General features: G+C 43.4%; 4 protein-coding genes across 4 annotated transcripts; 2 read left to right on the top strand and 2 right to left on the bottom strand.

Annotated features, from left to right (window-relative positions):
* Window positions 1-2,832: 2,832 nt before the first annotated feature.
* BDBG_05823 (O-acetylhomoserine (thiol)-lyase) lies at window positions 2,833-5,482 on the top strand. Its single transcript, XM_002623603.2, has 6 exons — window positions 2,833-3,346; window positions 3,449-3,503; window positions 3,554-3,637; window positions 3,720-4,079; window positions 4,297-4,865; window positions 4,960-5,482. The coding sequence occupies exons 1-6, from the start codon at window positions 3,294-3,296 to the stop codon at window positions 5,156-5,158; spliced, it is 1,320 nt and encodes a 439-aa protein (XP_002623649.1). The 5' UTR covers window positions 2,833-3,293; the 3' UTR covers window positions 5,159-5,482.
* Window positions 5,483-8,194: 2,712 nt separating this feature from the next.
* BDBG_05822 (uncharacterized protein) lies at window positions 8,195-11,609 on the top strand. The gene is made up of 3 exons (XM_002623602.2): window positions 8,195-9,547; window positions 9,642-9,921; window positions 10,033-11,609. The coding sequence occupies exons 1-3, from the start codon at window positions 9,472-9,474 to the stop codon at window positions 10,148-10,150; spliced, it is 474 nt and encodes a 157-aa protein (XP_002623648.1). The 5' UTR covers window positions 8,195-9,471; the 3' UTR covers window positions 10,151-11,609.
* A 626-nt stretch (window positions 11,610-12,235) lies between these two features.
* On the bottom strand, window positions 12,236-14,008 carry BDBG_17311 (uncharacterized protein; the record flags this gene model as incomplete). The annotated part of the gene is made up of 1 exon (XM_031725064.1): window positions 12,236-14,008. One exon carries the CDS (start codon window positions 14,006-14,008, stop codon window positions 12,236-12,238), a length of 1,773 nt encoding a protein of 590 aa, XP_031579182.1.
* A 16-nt stretch (window positions 14,009-14,024) lies between these two features.
* BDBG_17310 (uncharacterized protein) lies at window positions 14,025-16,476 on the bottom strand (the record flags this gene model as incomplete). Its single annotated transcript, XM_031725063.1, has 5 exons — window positions 14,025-15,541; window positions 15,621-15,812; window positions 15,913-16,036; window positions 16,144-16,295; window positions 16,464-16,476. 5 exons carry the CDS (start codon window positions 16,474-16,476, stop codon window positions 14,025-14,027), a joined length of 1,998 nt encoding a protein of 665 aa, XP_031579181.1.
* Window positions 16,477-16,702: the final 226 nt, after the last annotated feature.

The following is a 16,702-nucleotide window of genomic DNA, read 5'->3' as shown; positions in this document are numbered from 1 at the left end:
AAAAAAGGGTGTAGAATTAAGCAGATCTATTCAAAAAATTGTGTCCTGATCTTTTATGAAGAGAAAAATAAAAGAATCTTGTTTAGACAAGTGAAATGAAAGCTGGCAGAAACAAAAGAAGAGTATACATTATTCAAGATTTGAAACAAAACTCAAGTGAAAATCTTGTTCAATTAAATATAAAAAGAAAATATTCTCATCTATAATACAGCTGAAACTAGGACATGGCTATTTCAAATCTTATATACAAAGATTTAATGATAGATTTGACTTAATAGAATGCTCATTCTGTAATACAAATGAGAATCCTGAGCATATTATAATGCACTGTGCATTATACAATAGTCTCAGAGTCAGATTGAAAGAGAAGTATAATCTAAATCAATTAAATATGAGATTCTTATTCTCAACTGAGACAGGAATTAAATACTTAATAGACTTTCTATCAGAAACTCAAGCAGCTATAAGAAAATGGCTAAATTCAGAATTATCTGAATATGAAGAGAAGGAAATCAATCAGATGTAGTCTGTTAAAACAGCTATACACTCTCTTTTAATAATTTGTTTTGTTATAGTCTCTCTTTACTTTATCTTTTTCTTTATCTTTTTCTTTCAATTTCTTTCTATCTATCTATTTAATGTGTCTATCTTTGAGACTGTGTTCTTTTTCTCTTTTCTTTTGTTATGATATTGTCAAATGATTTCAAAGTATCAAAAGATGTTAAAACACTGCAATTTGTAAACAGTTTTTGTATTCTGAGCTGGAATTTTTTGATTTTGCATATCTGAAATTGATGAATGTATAATAGTTAACTTTACAGACATAGGAAAAACCCTGAGAACTAAAGTTCTCAGGTAGATGTCATAGTCTCTGACTGCATACATCTATAATTGAAGAATAATAATAATAATAATAATACACATCTCTTATTAATATTAATCAGTGACTTCTTCAGAAGTAATCTCAGAAACTTAAAAGTCTGTTCAGATAGCAGAGACTCTTGCTTATATATAGATATTTAAGTCTACTCAGTTTATAATATCTGTATAATTATTATTATTTCTCAGTGCAGATATATAAATAACTAAGATGTAATATTTTCTGTCACTGTTCTGTATACTCTTGAGCTTGATAAGATAATTATTTAATGTCTGAAGTTATACATAGAAATCTTCATAAGTCTGATCTTTATCTACACTTACAAGAGTCTGTAAGAGTTTGAAAGTTAATATCTTCTTAAGTATACTAATCTTTATTTAATTCTTTCAAGATTGATCATCTGCTTCTAGAATCTTGATATTAAAGTCAGATATGAATATTATAAGAGAAGTATTTCTCTGTCAGATACTCTGTAATCAATCTAATACTTTCTGTTATATAACAGTATTTCAGAACAGAATATTAAGATATTTAATAATATTATCAGATGTTTACAATACTGATTCACATACTTTTATTCATGATTGAAACTTCTGTTTCATGTGATCTTTCAATTATTCATTAATATATTAATCTTGATTAATTAGTGAACTGATGATATTTTTATCTACACTTAGTTTCATAAGCATTTTCAGTCTTCATGATGAGTAGAGAGTGAGATCAGAAGTATTAAAATATATAAGAGTATCTAAGTATTTCTTCAGCACTTGTATTATATTCATATTTAATTCTATCAGTGTTGAAATTGCAGAGATTTCTTTTTAAGTTAATTATTAAATTTCCTCATACTAATGTTATTGATTTATATATATATCAGCTATTTATTATTATTGTAATTTCAATATTACTTAAAGTCACTGTAATATTATATTTATACTCATATTCAAGAGTTCTTTCATGTTATCATTAAATATAATTATATCATTTATTAAATATGGAATATCTGTGAAATCTGAAGAAGTGTAATTATATAAATATCTCATATATCTAAAGTATCAGAACTCTTAAATCTTTCACTAATATTCTCTTTATAAGATCTTGTTACAGAGTCAGAGTAACTGATAAGCAAGCTTTTATTTAAGAACTTAATATTCACTTAACTGATTGATTATTTTTCTATTTCTTATATATTGTTATGCATTTGAATATCTTCTCAATAAGTAATCATTTCTAATAAGAAGACAATGAACATTTTTCAAGTGTGAGAGACTTATACTGAATAGATTGATATAATATTTATAGGTCTTATATAATAAAGTGAAAAATGTTAGAAAAGAAAAAGAAAGAGAAAGTACAGGAATCAGTGATTGAAATGAATATTTATATACATATGTGGTGGAGCTTCAAGGCGGAAGAATAGGAATTCCATGGGTTTTCAGCTGAGGATTGGCAACTGAGAATCGGAGCTTCAGCAGAGGGTCAACAACCGAGAATCGGGGCCTTGATAGGAATCTGTGGAGTGTAATGAAATAGTCTATATAATTGATCAGAGGCAGCCCGCCACAATTACGCTAGAATTAAATCTCAGTTAATATCTGATATTATAGAAGATTAATAGTAGTAGTAAAAACAGTTATTTTTAACTGTCTGATTATTAACTATTGTATGACTATATAGAGTTTTTTTTAAGGTTAAAATAAAGTTAATAATAAATATAAGTTAATAAAATATAATTCACAAGCAAGTCAGTCACATAATCAAAAGAGTTATTTGAATACATATATAAAATAAGTGAGTTTAATAAGAAGAAATATTTGTGAGAGCTGTAATCTCAGTGATAGTTTTGTTGAAATAGAGAGATTTAAATGTTATCACAAGTACAGAGTACTTGCATAGTGATATGAGTATAAGATTTGAATGTAAAAATAAACTGCGAGTCATCAAATCTAGATGAGGATCTCAGAGATATTAAATGAGGTGTAGTTTGTTGACAATTTCATACTAATTAATTGCTACCTATGAATAGCAGACTTTACTTTTAAAAGCATCATCCGTTAATTGCCCACAAAAATCGTGAATAAACTGGTATCTGCCCAGCCCGAGATCGCAGAGTACGAACAATCTCCACCGATCACGCCATTTTACGCCGGTTTGATTCCGTCCATTCTTTTTTCTTCCCTTCACTCGCTTCCCCCGCGATTGAGGAGATAGTTATATTTAGTCTGCTAGTTATATATTGGAGGGGCGGAATCGTCTTTCTTTCTCTCTCATTCTTTCTCCCCCGCTCTCGTGTCTGTATACCATACCTATCACAACTTTGATATACCACGATATACCACGATATATCACGATATATAACTCGCATTCGTTCCTTGTACTTGATATACCTCTCTGTCATTGTCTTATTCCCAAGATGGCCGGCGACGAAATCACTCAGCGCTTTGAGACGCTGCAATTGCATGCTGGGTAAGTAAAAATAACTCCTCCAAGCCCCGCCCTGTAACATAGTTATCACAATGTACTGTATATATATATCCCCAAGGTCACTAATGAATGCCATCATATCAGCTATACTCCAGATTCAGCCACCAACTCGCGCGCTGTTCCCATCTATGCTACTACCGTTGGTCTCCCAGGAATCCTTTCCTCCGTCCATCAACTAACTTGAGCCAGTCCTTCACCTTCAATGATTCCGCGCATGGCGCTCGACTCTTCGGCCTCAAGGAATTGGGCAATATCTACAGCCGCCTTGGCAATGTGTGTGACTATACATATATCCTAGCATTCTTCTTTGGAATTGTGTGGGGCAAAATAACGATACCAATAACAATGTGTACAGCCCACCGTTGAGGTCTTCGAGAAGCGTATAGCTGCACTGGAAGGTGGCGTGGCTGCCGTGGCCGCTTCGTCGGGCCAATCCGCCCAGTTCATGGCCATCGCTGCGCTCGCAGGCACCGGTGATAACATCGTCTCCACCACCAATCTCTACGGCGGCACCTACAACCAGTTCAAAGTCCTCCTGCCCCGTCTAGGTATCACCACCAGGTTCGTCACGGGCGATGATCCCGAGGACCTGGCGTCCAAGATCGACGATAAGACCAAAGCGGTCTACGTCGAGACGATTGGCAACCCGAGATATAACGTGCCCGACTTTGAGAAGATTGCGAAGGTTGCGCATGAGAAGGGGGTGCCGTTGGTGGTACGTCTTGTTTGCTCCCTGTAAAATGGAAAGCCAAGGGGCGGGGGCGGGGTGGAAGCGAGAGAATGTGAAACCACCCCACCACGCTCTTCTCATTCTCACCCCTCTCTCTCCTTGAACCGTGATCCAAAAAAAAAAAAAAAAAAAAAAAAAAAAAAAAAAAAAACAGGGCAAGAGATAGAGAAAAAATAAGCTAACTCTCGTGAAATGACCACAGGTGGACAACACCTTCGGTGCAGGCGGATACTTCGCACGCCCCATCGAGCACGGGGCGGACATCGTCGTGCACAGCGCCACGAAATGGATCGGCGGCCACGGTACCACCATCGCCGGCGTCGTCGTCGACAGCGGCAAGTTCGACTGGGGCAAACACTCCAAGCGCTTCCCGCAGTTCACCGAGCCGTCCCCAGGCTACCACGGCCTGAAAATGTGGGAAACGTTCGGTACGGCTACATTTGCTACCTTTGTCCGTCTCGATGTCCTGCGTGACCTCGGCAGCGCGCTGAATCCGTTTGCGGCGCAGCAGCTGCTACTGGGTATTGAGACGTTGTCGCTTCGCTGCGAGAGACATGCGAGCAATGCGATGGCGTTGGCCAGATGGCTAGAGAAGAATGAGAATGTCTCCTGGGTGTCGTATCCGGGCCTGCAGAGCCATCCTACCCATGAGACGGCGAAGAAATACCTAAAACGCGGGTTCGGTGGAGTGTTGTCGTTTGGTATCAAGGGAGGTGCGGAGGCTGGCAGCCAGGTTGTCGATGGGTTCAAGCTTATTTCAAACCTTGCCAAGTACGTCCTTTTCCCCAAAAAGAAAAAACAATGACCGATAATATTCTGAACAGCGCGGAATTTAAACTAACGGATATTGTAACAACCACAACAGTGTCGGTGACTGCAAGTCCCTAGCCATCCACCCCTGGTCAACGACACATGAGCAGCTCAGCAATGAGGAGCGAATTGCATCCGGCGTGACGGAGGACGGCATCCGTTTCTCTGTTGGCATTGAGCATATCGATGATATCATCGCGGATTTCGAGCAGTCATTTAAGGCTAGCAGCTCCCTGAATCACAAGACTACTTAAGATAAGTATACATATATATATACTTCATAGCTCTAACAGGATCAAGAGGTGATGGCGATGCACCTACTTAACCAGCAGAATATGGTTTATCCACGCTTGAAAAATGAAACGGGGTGGAATAGAAATGGGGGAAATGTTGAACTGGGGAAAATATAAGGGGTTCCGGTGCTGGGGTTTCAGGACCTCGCTGTATAGTCAGTTATCGCTCGCTACTACATACATACCTTCGAGAGGTTTTAACTAGGAGGTTAGACGGGAGGGTAAAATTTTGTAACTACAACGATGTTATGAAACGAAATGAAATGAATATTTTTTTTCATCCCCTCCGCGCCCCCCCCCCTTCCCTTCTTTTTTTCCCAGTGGAGGCACATGGCTACGCTACCTGGGTATATATATATTATGTAGATGTAATCGCGTACTCCAGTTAATTCGTTAATTCTTGAATTTGTAATCCTGATATCCCCAGAGCGGGAACATTGGGTCCTCTAGTTGCCTTTCTATTTATAACCTGCCAGGGAAATTGACACGCCCTACCAGTCAGTCATATTAGCTCATGAAATGATGGAGTCTGGCGGGTAACCTTAATGAGGCCTCCCCCTACGGTCCGGCTCCACGGAATGTTCTCGTTAATATTTATCTTCATTCTACAGCTTAAACAAACAAACTGTGGCGCGGGGTGGAGGCAAAACATGTTGCATATAAAAATAGGTGACCTTCTCCTCAACCTTGAGCCCTTTGATATAGCCGAGCTACCCTCGTGTGAAGTTCTACACCCAATTCGCAACTTTGCGAGCGACACTTCTTCACCCTTCATGGTTCACAATCTGCAACTGCATGGTGCTGATGCCAATGTCCTAGTTCCACGAAGCACAGTCCGAAGTCCTCGGCATCATAGGCTACGCTTGAGCCCAACGACACAAAAGAATGAAGGTATCCTGAACACAACCGACACCTGCGAGGAAAGAAAGGGAAAAAAAAAAAAAAAAAAAAAAAAAAAAAAAAAATCACTAGACAAGCACAGCACACGGGACAGGCAGCTGGTGACATCTTGTACATGTACAGTACATGTATTTCGACCCCCTCTCTCGACAAAACAGAGAATTTTGCGGAAGATATGGCCGACCATGCGTGGCTGGAGGCCTATATTTATTTATTTATTTATTTATTTATTTTTATTTTTATTTTTATTTTTATATATTAACAAAGGCTAGATGTCAGCGGGGTTGAGTTGAGGCTTCTAATACAAAATTGGCAACGGGATAACCATCTGATCTCTGATCTACATGATGTACATGTATGCACTGTTCATTAAAAATTGGATATGAGCTGGAGAGCTCCCCCTTCGAGTGTGAATGTGAATGTTCTTGCTTGTGTGTCTTCACAAGCGGTGCGAGAGAAAAAAAATAATTATCGAAAGCAATCAGCAATCTACCCGGCGCAAGACAATGTGTCTAGTCTATATCAGCCATTGAAAGCAGCATCACACCACTTTCCGCGCATGCCATGGCAGTTAGCAGCAGATCTCCAGCCCGTAATGAGGCTTCTCTAAAGAAGTAGTATACGTACCACGCATATCATGATATTGCTGAATGCTAGATTCAACGCCTCCAACAGACACAATGATCGCAGACCTTGGCTTTCATGAGTAAATCATGCATGTACCATGCAATGCCCGTTTGCGCTGAGTCTTGCGCCCAAGAGCGCGGGAGGGTTAGTTATAGTGACAAGTTGTGATGGGGATTGCAAGGGTTGGGTGATATCGCCGTATGTATGTATGTATGTATATATATATATTGATATTGTATTTGTGTAAAGCGGTTTTGATGGAGAGAGGTTGTGGTTAATCTGTCTGCACACACAAGACAATAAATGATGAAATACAGGAAGTTGTTCTCAGTATCCGGATATATTTTCTCGTCACCCGATAGATAGTAGTTAACTAGAGATTCAAAAATGGGTTGCGAGCGACACAGCCACACCGATAATAGATCATTCAGCTCCGCAATCTCAAGAGATCGCGGGACAACAAGCCAATCCCTAACCTTTTCTACGCAGTAAGCTACACCCGGGCGACAAATTGTGGCTGCAATGACGAATGGCGTGGGTTGTTTTTTGTCTTGGAGCAATGCGTAATAACAAACAAAGGACTCAGCCACACACACACTACTGCGTACGGCTGCGTATAACCACGACAAACTCCTCCTCCATACATTTTTGGCTCTCTACTAGAGAAAACGAGAAGACGAACCACGCGCACTTCAGTCTCCAGCCTCCAGGAGCCCGCATGGAGCCCGCGTGGCGTTGAGAATTGGCGTTTTACACCACGGAAAGAAGTAACCAAAATGCCAGCTGAGCTGAGGGTTTTTTAGCCTTTATTTTATGCTTGAACGGCGGTGAGTACGGCGGGACTACAAATTATCAACTTATTACAAACTAACTACGGAATACATGGCGTTGTCGCTGTGAGTAACAGTAACTGATGGGGATTTATTATTTACGAAGTAGAGGAATGGAGTTGGCAAGATATTTTTTTTGAGTTTCAAAAGCCTTGATTGAATGAATGTGGATAGTTAGTTATTGATTGCTGCTTAATATAAGTTAGCACAACAGCAATTAACTGCCCTCCCTCTGGTGTTGGCAATAATAAGTAGGATAGATTGTATGGAAAGATGATGTTGGGATCTTTTTTGGGGGAGAAAGCAGACGGATTTGCAGGAACTCTTCAGCATTTCATTTCAAGCATGCGAGAGTTAGTGTTATAGACAAAGGAGGGGTCATAGGTGTTAGACAGAGCTGTCTGTCACTGTCAGACAGTAGTTAGTAGTAGTAGTAGTACATACAGACTAGTTACTCCGTACATTCCTCTGATCTGAGGGGGTACAAGACCATACAAGATCAGTCAGTCAGTCAGTCAGTCAGTCGGTGTTGGTGGTTAGAAACCCTCATTCCTCATCCACTCCGACCCTGATCCCCTCCCTCGACGCTGTAATTCTTCCATTATTATTATTATTATTATTATTATTATTATTATTATTATTATTATTAATTATTCTACAGTAGTTACAACTTTCGACCCGAGTTCCCGCTCTTCAGAATCATAAACCCCCGGTCGCAACAAGCATTAACTGACAAGCACCAGTACAGTACAGTAGTTCTTAAGTTGGAGCTGGGATCATGGATACAACAATCATCCATTCCTGTCATGGCCCTCTAGCCCAGACTAACCTCTAGTTCCGCTGCTAGAACTGCTGTGGACTCTGACACAACAACTAGCCTGAAGGAGACATCGGGTGGGCGTCATATCGCGCCTCAGTGGAAACAATGATTTTTTCGGGAGTCATTCTTGTCGGCAAATTCTGGGCTGAGGATTCAAAGCATCCTATCGAAGTAGATGCGGGAAAGTGTTATGTATGGGATGCATCTTGCTATGGAAGTGGATGTGGAAGTGGATGTGGAAGTGGTGGTGGTGGTGGCAATGACTCGGCGCAAGAACCTTCACAACACTTCTTAGTTAGTTACGTCTTCTTTTGATATGGATAACTACTGCGTACAGGACAGTGTGACTGGTTAACTGGTTTTGGTGGTGGTTAATAAGTTGGTGATGACCGTGATTGATGTGCCTAGCGGTGATTCTATACGAAGACGGTCGGTCAGTAATCAGTGATCAGTGGTCATGCTGGGGGAGGGTTTGCCTTTTTTGTTTTTTCTGTTTCTTCTTCTTCTTGATAACTTAATTATTTTATATGAGATAAATAACTTAATAGTTATCAGCGTATACCCCATGAATAGCCAGTATTATTATTACGGCTGTATCCCATCATTCCCATCATCCTCCCTCTCCCACGTCATCGCCCTCCCAGCGGCCCCCGGAACCAGTTTGAATTTCTTCGCCGGCGCCACGAATAAATAACTTAAATAATACACTAACAAAGTTAGCGGCCTTGCGGGATCCTGATTCCTGGTCCTGAGCTTAATTAGTTATTTTAATTATCGGCTCGGCGGTTGTTGTTCTTGAAACCCAGAGTTAGATTATTTATAATAATAAGAATAAGAATCCCCTTCAATCCCGCGAACTACTTTACTCTTGAAGAACACGATCACCCGCCCGGTTGAGAATCGCCAAATTAATTCTTTTTATTTAAAATCACTCCCCCCCCCCCCCTCCTCTATCAAACCTCCACTCGACGCTCGTAAAGCTGATCGACTGGAAAAGTAATTCTTATTATTAGATCTCAGGTATCGCAGATCTATCGGATAATAAATAGCTACAGCTCAAAACACTGGAGAATATCAACGTCAGGATCAACTCCGCCATGCAGAACATCATTGTCGGCCTACGAGGCGCTCAGGTCGTCCTGGCCATCATCATCCTTGGCCTGACTGGATGGGGTATGTTCAGCTTCAGCTCCATTCACATTAACTATATATAATATATATAATATATATATATGATTATATGATATAACTAACAAACCCCAACCAGTCGTCAACCGCACCGGCGGCAACTCCGACGAAACGAACTTCCTCCTCTTCGACTCCATCTGGACCTTCATCATCGCCGTCCCGTATCTCGTCCTCGCGCCACTCTACCTCCAGAAGTTCGCGCACAAGTACGCCCTCATCGCCGTCGAGGCCGTCACCCTGCTCTTCTGGTTCGCAGGCTTCATCGCCGTAGCCGCCGTGCTGCCGCCCACCTCGGTGTGCAGGCATTCATCCGTCTGCAAGGGCTTGCAGGCTGCCACGGTGTTTGGCGCGTTTGAGTGGTTGGTTTTTTTTTTTTTTTTTTTTTTTTTTTTTTTTTTTGTTTTTCTTTCTTGGATATAGGATATATATATATATATATATATATATATTCATGCTAATGTAAATTCCAGGCTCCTCTTCGTCGCCACGACCGTCCTCGTCGTCGTCCTCCCCATCCTGCGTGGTGGTGGCGATAGCACCCCAAAGCCCGAAGCCGCGGTCGACATGCAGGCGCATCCAGGCGTATAAAAAGATAAAATAATAAAATAATACTGAAAAAAAAAAAAAAAAAAAGAAAAAAGAAAGAAAAAACCCCAAACTTGGGAAAGACCAACAAATTTTTTTGTCCTCGGGCGAACCGAACCCGGGATCACCTCGAACCCCCGCCCCACCTCTTCCAAGTTTTTCGCCCATTTTTGCCATTTTGCTCCCCACTCACAAGTCACACTTCACGCGAAATTGTTCCCTTTCCCAACAGAAGGGAACTCCATGACGGAAACCCGGACGGGCCGTGTTCGGCTTTTCAAAAATATATATATATATATATTTGATATTAGCTATTTATGGGTGCGGTGCAGTGGACGTATGGTTTATTCATCATTTTCAAATCGATAATGATACTATGACGATGGATATGGGTATGGGTGGGATATGAATATGGAAGATGAAATATGGCTGGAAATTTGTTTTTTTTTTTTTCTTTTCTCTGTTTCTTTCCCCCCGATACCCATGTTATTCATGTTTTAAACGATGCCTGCGAATCCTTTCTATCCCATTCCACTGAGCCCTTTTTCACCCTGGTTTTAACTCTTATTTCTTTACTTATTTATTTTCCCACCGCTCACCTACCTACCTACCTACCTATTATTATCATCAATGTTGTGGATGGAAATATACCCCAGCCAGCTCACGAGTTTTACCATGTCTTCTACTCCGCTCCTTTTTTATCTACATAACCACGTAAATATATAATGAACCCCCAAATGCTGAACTTTTCCCAGTTTATGTTCACAGCCCTTTCCTATTCGAAATTTTTTTTTTTTTTTTTTGTTTTTCCCCGTTACTGAATTTTGCGTAATTGGGCTATTATTAGGTAGTTAACGTTATATATCTGTATACACATGCAAGCTGCTTATATGAGAAACCAGTGTGGAATAATGAAGGGAAGGAATTTTATGCCTCTGTACATACTATTAGTACTCCATATATGTATTTCTTCTGAGTTAGTTCTCACCTTGCTTGCTTGCTTGCAACCTGCCCTGTGTGCAGTTTTTCAACATCAGATATAACTATCCCATGCAGTCTGTAAGAAAAGAAGTGATATCAAACTAATGCATGATTTTTTATTTTTTATTTTTTATTCTTTCACTGCAATTGAGAACTCCTTTTCATCTTCTCTTTTAAGTCCTTCAGTTATCTATCATCTTTCATCATGCAAAGCAGTGTCTTTTTCTTTCTTGCATACACCACATGCATGTAAAGTGTCATGACCTCAAATGCAAAACACCCTCAAGTGCTCCTTCAATGATCCCTGCACGGATAGGAAAACATGTAATGTACAAGGCTCTGCAGTGATGAATATTCCCTGCTCCCTGAGTGCTCAGGCCTGTAGGAGGCAGATGCATTATGAAGGGAAGCATATTCTAATGTAATATATTATTATGTTTATTAATTCCATGTCAAATGATCTTTTTGAATCAAAGCCCAAAATAAATTTCTTCTTTCTATTAAATAATCAGTGCTGTGATATTGAATAAAAAGCTAACTCATTGGGAAAAGTAAATCCAAAATAACATAACTCACACATGAGAAAGCGAGGTAGGTAGCTACATAAATTGGGTGATTGCTCCTGTCAAATTAATCAATTCAAATACAAATTCCTATATCTATTACACGTCAACACAGCATATCTGGAATAAACAACCTACCCCTCTTCTTTCTCTTCTGCATCTCCTACGCGACTCACTCGTCCCATCCCAACACCCATTCAGTTCCGTTGGCCCCAATGATCAACCTGATATACAGCCAGCTAAATAATAAATTATTCTTCAAATCCCCAACCCCCAAATCCCAATCCTAATCCCAACCCTGGCTCAGTTTGCTAGGCAAAACGCATACATCGTCGATGCATGCGCACAAAACTCTTATGACTTCGACGCGAGGAAATCGGCCGCCTATAGTCGTAGAAAAAAAAACAACAATCGAGACGAAACACACTCAGCCATCCATCCATGTTGTTATGTTTTTTTGAATATATATATATATATATTAAAAAGCACAAAAGAACAAACAACAAAAGGCATCGGGAAGGGACATTGCATATGTTGTTGGGTGTCAACCCACCTTATCAAGATTATAGTCAAACTTCTCCAGCGCCGCCAACGACTCGTCCCGCGGATACCCCATCCCCGTTAACCGCTGTAATATCATATCATCCTCGCCTGTATCAGCACTCAGCGCCCATCCGGGCGGCTTGGCTTCCTTGCCTGGAGGTTGTGGGAAGGAGGATAGGGCTGCAGAATCGGATGATGGCTGTCCTCCTTCGGACGAGGTGGGCTTGTTTGTTTCTTTAGGAGATTTAGCAACTTTTGAGCTGTCTAGGACGGAGAAGAGCGCGTCCCAGTCCTGCGGGGCGGTTCCGGCAGCGGGCGCTGATAGACTTGATTGTTGTAGTTGTTGTTGCTGGTTGTTGTCGAAGGTGAAAAAATCGGCGTTCGTTGTGTTGTTGCCGGAACTTGCGCCTGTGGTGGCATTGGCGATTGTGCTGGACTTAGATGGTAAGCCCGGTGAGTCGAATGTCATGTCGAAGTTCGAGGAATCCTTGTTGAAGGGAGATTCGAAGTCGTCGTCGTCGTCGTCGTCATCATCGTCTTCGTCATCATCGTCCGCTTCCTTCGCGGGAGCAAGCTCTAAACCGGCAAATGCAGCCTCAAAATCGGGCGTTGTGGGCTTCTTGCCTGGTAGAGTTGGCTGAGAGGCTCCGGTGCTGTCTTTTCCCATGTGTGTCAACCTATTTGATGTAGGGGCCTCAGCTCGGGAGTTCTCCTTAGAGGGGCCCTGGCCATTCATTTCAGGAGGCGATGTACTCTGCGATGACGGAGGCGGGAATGGGTGAGGCGACGAGATGCCCCGGGAAACTTGTTCATTTTGTCGTGGCGGTGAAACTGGCGAGAAGTCATCATCGAACCCCTTGGCAGCTTCGCTATCTGTACTGTCGTCATCGTCATCAAGCTCTCGTATGGGAGGGAACTCGCTGGCTCCTTCCTTTGACTTCCCACCAGCTACTTCGGGGAACCCAGAATCACCACCGTTTTTCACTTTCATTTGCGCAAACGCCTCTTCAAAGTCGTTGGCCTTCTGAGACGGGGACCGCGCATGCGTGATGCCGCCAAATAACTCGTCAAAACTGGCATCCTTCTTTGTCGATGCGGCTTGCGCTGACTTTACGGGGAAGAAACCAGGAATATTGGACACCTCGGCTTCTTGTCCGGTTTGGCTTGTGCTTCCGTCGGAATCGCTAGACGGTTTCTCAAGTTTCGTCTCAGGCTTTGGATCTTCACTCTCAAATGGAGATTTTGCTGACGAGCTTGTATCAGGCTCCGAGGTTACCGAAGTCCCAAATCGGCTAGTGGGCGGGGAGGGCCTGACCGAAGAAGCTTCAGATGTCTGGTGGCCTTCAATAGGAAGCTGGCTGGATGAAATCTGCCGAGATTGTGGGGGAGGAGGGGGTTCGGCTGAGCTGGGGGAAGCTGATGGTGTGAGCGTGCCGGACGTATCCGACGTCCTAGCGGGACCAGCCGCCAGTGGAGTTTGTTGGGCTGGCGACTCCGTTCGGAAAGTCGTCGGCGGTGGTGGAGTGAAGGTTGAAGGCACGGTGAACGATGGTCCGAATACATTGTCAAACACACTCTGAGCGTCTTTTGAGGGTTCTTGAGAAGATGATGATGGCGGTGGAGGAGAAAATGAATTATCGGATACACTTGCGGTTCGTCGGAAAAACGGGTTTGTTTGGCTGGCAGTTGAAGGAGCAGGGCTGGCGATAGGAGGAGGTTGCGAAGCAGACGATGGTAGTTCAGATGCTTGACGCTGTAACTCGTCCACCTCCATAGTCGTACTATCGATTTCACCCTGGATTCGATCCCCGCTCACCCTCAATAGTCGCAAGCTGTTTTTTGTTAATGGCTACCAGGCCCTTCTGTTGACGAGCTGCGGACCGGGCTTTATCTAGAAGCGGCTTCAATTGACTAACTTGTGCGTTAGCCTGCCGGATTTGTTCCTTGAGACTAGCATTCTCACGTTGGTCAGCGTCCAGGGCAGCATTCACTTGGTTATACTGGTTTTGCAGATCCTGGCGGCTAGCCTCGATCAAGGCAAAATCTTGCTGAAGCTTTTTTGTTTCCGTGCGAGACGCTGTTAATCGATCTTCTAGAGCCTTGAAATCCTTTGCTTCCTGCTCATACATTGCTCTTGCCTGCGCAAGGCGAGCCTCGAAGTCCTTCTTCTGTTGACTGTTTTGGGCTAGATCCTGTTCCGCTGCCGCACGTTTCCCCTGCACGTTCTGCATCTCTCTCGACAAGCTACCGATCTGATTGGAGAGATTGGCTAAATCTACAGATTCCTGGGATAGCTTCTTGCTCGCTTCAACATCTACATTCGCCAACAAATCATCTGCAGACGGTGGTGGAGATCGCTGTTGTACCGGTGCGTTCGGCAAGCCAGTGGTATGTGGGGTAAGGCTCTGCCCAAAACTTGAGGAGGGGACGAAGGGCTTGAATGTTGACGTCGCACTCGCGCTAAGCGGCGACTGAGTGAGTGATGACGGAGGCTGGAGAGCAGGATTCGAGCCACCTGTAGTCTGTGCCACTTGGACCGGGGCTCCGAAAACGTCGAGTCCGAATAAATCCTCTGCCGCGGAGCGTTGGGCTGTATTTTGGGGGACAATTCCAGCTGCTGGAGCTGGAGGTGGAACTTGGCGTCGCATACTTGGAGGAATCAAAGCTGGGGGTAATGCTTGCGGTAAAGGTTCTCGGGTAGTGCGCTGTTGCCGAACCAGGTACATGGCAACAGCAAACTCATCCTTGCTCAGCTGCCCGTCAGAATCGATATCAGCCAGGTCCCAAATAGAAGCCAACGTTTCCTCCGGCAACTGCGCATTAGTGAAGAATTCAACAGCCTGATCGCCAGTAATGTATCCCAGGTTCGCTTTATCAACAGTTCCAAACACCGTATCAAAGTGCACTTTTTCTTGTGGGGTGATCATCCAATCACCACCAGTGGACTGCGTGGGAATGGTTGACTGGAACTGTGGCGGCCGGTTGAGTGGGCTTTGAGCTCGCTGGGTTCCCGATCCGCTGAACTGCTTTGGAATTGCGGGTACGGGAGGTATGTCTGAGGACGATCGCGAGCTGGTCGATGTGCGGACTCCTCCACGCCGAGCAGCTGCATCGTACAAACCTGGAGGTAAGCTCTGCGGTAATATTCTCATCGTACCATTCCTGTACGCGCTTAACAAATGCATGGCGATAATGAACTCTGTCGCATCCAACGCGCCTCGCTGTTTCGTATCAGCCAAATTCCAGATTCTACCCAAAATTTCGTTCGGCAGTCTTGCTCGTTCGAATATCTGTTTCGCATGTTCACCTGTATTTTGTCCGTGTGTTGTAAGCTTCTGTGTTCGGTCCAACCTACCCAGGGACTGGCTTTCGAAAAAATTAAGTACCTGAGAGGAGCCCATTCTGAACCTCCGATCTCTCAAACAGGGAGGTGAACTTTGTAACATCCTCGGGGACCAACGGCGGGACCCTAACGGGGCCGGCTCCGGGGGGAGGGCTGGATGCGATAGGCGGCGGAGCCTGCGGGGTAGGCTCCATAATATCTTTGCTCAAGCCCGAAAACTTTGGTAGAGGACCGGCTGAATTGGGGGAAAGCCAAGTAAGCCTCAAAGCAGACAAGTGTGAATGACGATGATGCCTTGTGAGAACAAAGAAGATGAGGGGGATGGGTCGACTTACGCTGCAGAGCCAATTCTTCTGTCGGGGCGCGGCCCGCCTGCGCATGTCCGATCAATCGCATAACTACTCCAAACCCAGACGGGGTAAGAAGTCCACGGTTCTGTGTATCTGCAATTTGCCATATCTACATTCCACCCCGACACAAAAGAGAAAAACAAAAAAAAAAAGTCAGAATATTCAATCTACGTTTCTCCCCCTTCCGGATCTGTATGACTTTCACAGAAAACTTACCAAACCCAATGTCTCCGGTGGGAGACTGGTCTTCTCAAAGAAGGAAACGGCCACTTCACCAGTCACGACGCCGAGATTCGTCTTATCTGCTACTTGGAACAGTTTATAAAACACGCGCTTCTCCTCCGGCGTCAGGTTCAGGTTCGGATGGCCTGCATTATGAAGAGGCAAAACAAACAGGAGATTCGTCAGCACACTGTAGGAAGAGCTAGAAATAAGATGTAGGGCGTAGATATAAACGACATGTTGTCATGCGCTGATAACAAGTGTTCATACGGGCAGGACGTAGGTATGTCGGGATGCTATGCGATCTCACTCACCTCCGTCCGTCATGGTGTCAAATCAGCACCCCTTTTTATTCGTTCTCTCCCATAAACAGTGTATTTCCGCGAGTGCTTTTTTCACAGCTGATATGTTTTGCTTTTTCGTATGCGCAGTCGGGGAAGATAGAGCCCGGGGTAGATCACGGAATTGGCGGATAGCATGGAATAAAAGGAACCGCGTAATGAGAATCAGGGGGTGGAGAGCCACCCGAGAAAGATGGATGGGAGGGTGGCGT

The sequence above is a fragment of the Blastomyces gilchristii genome (genome assembly GCF_000003855.2).
Source record: "Blastomyces gilchristii SLH14081 genomic scaffold supercont1.12, whole genome shotgun sequence".
NCBI classification, from domain to species: domain Eukaryota; kingdom Fungi; phylum Ascomycota; class Eurotiomycetes; order Onygenales; family Ajellomycetaceae; genus Blastomyces; species Blastomyces gilchristii.
This window is presented reverse-complemented; position numbering and strand designations above follow the sequence as displayed.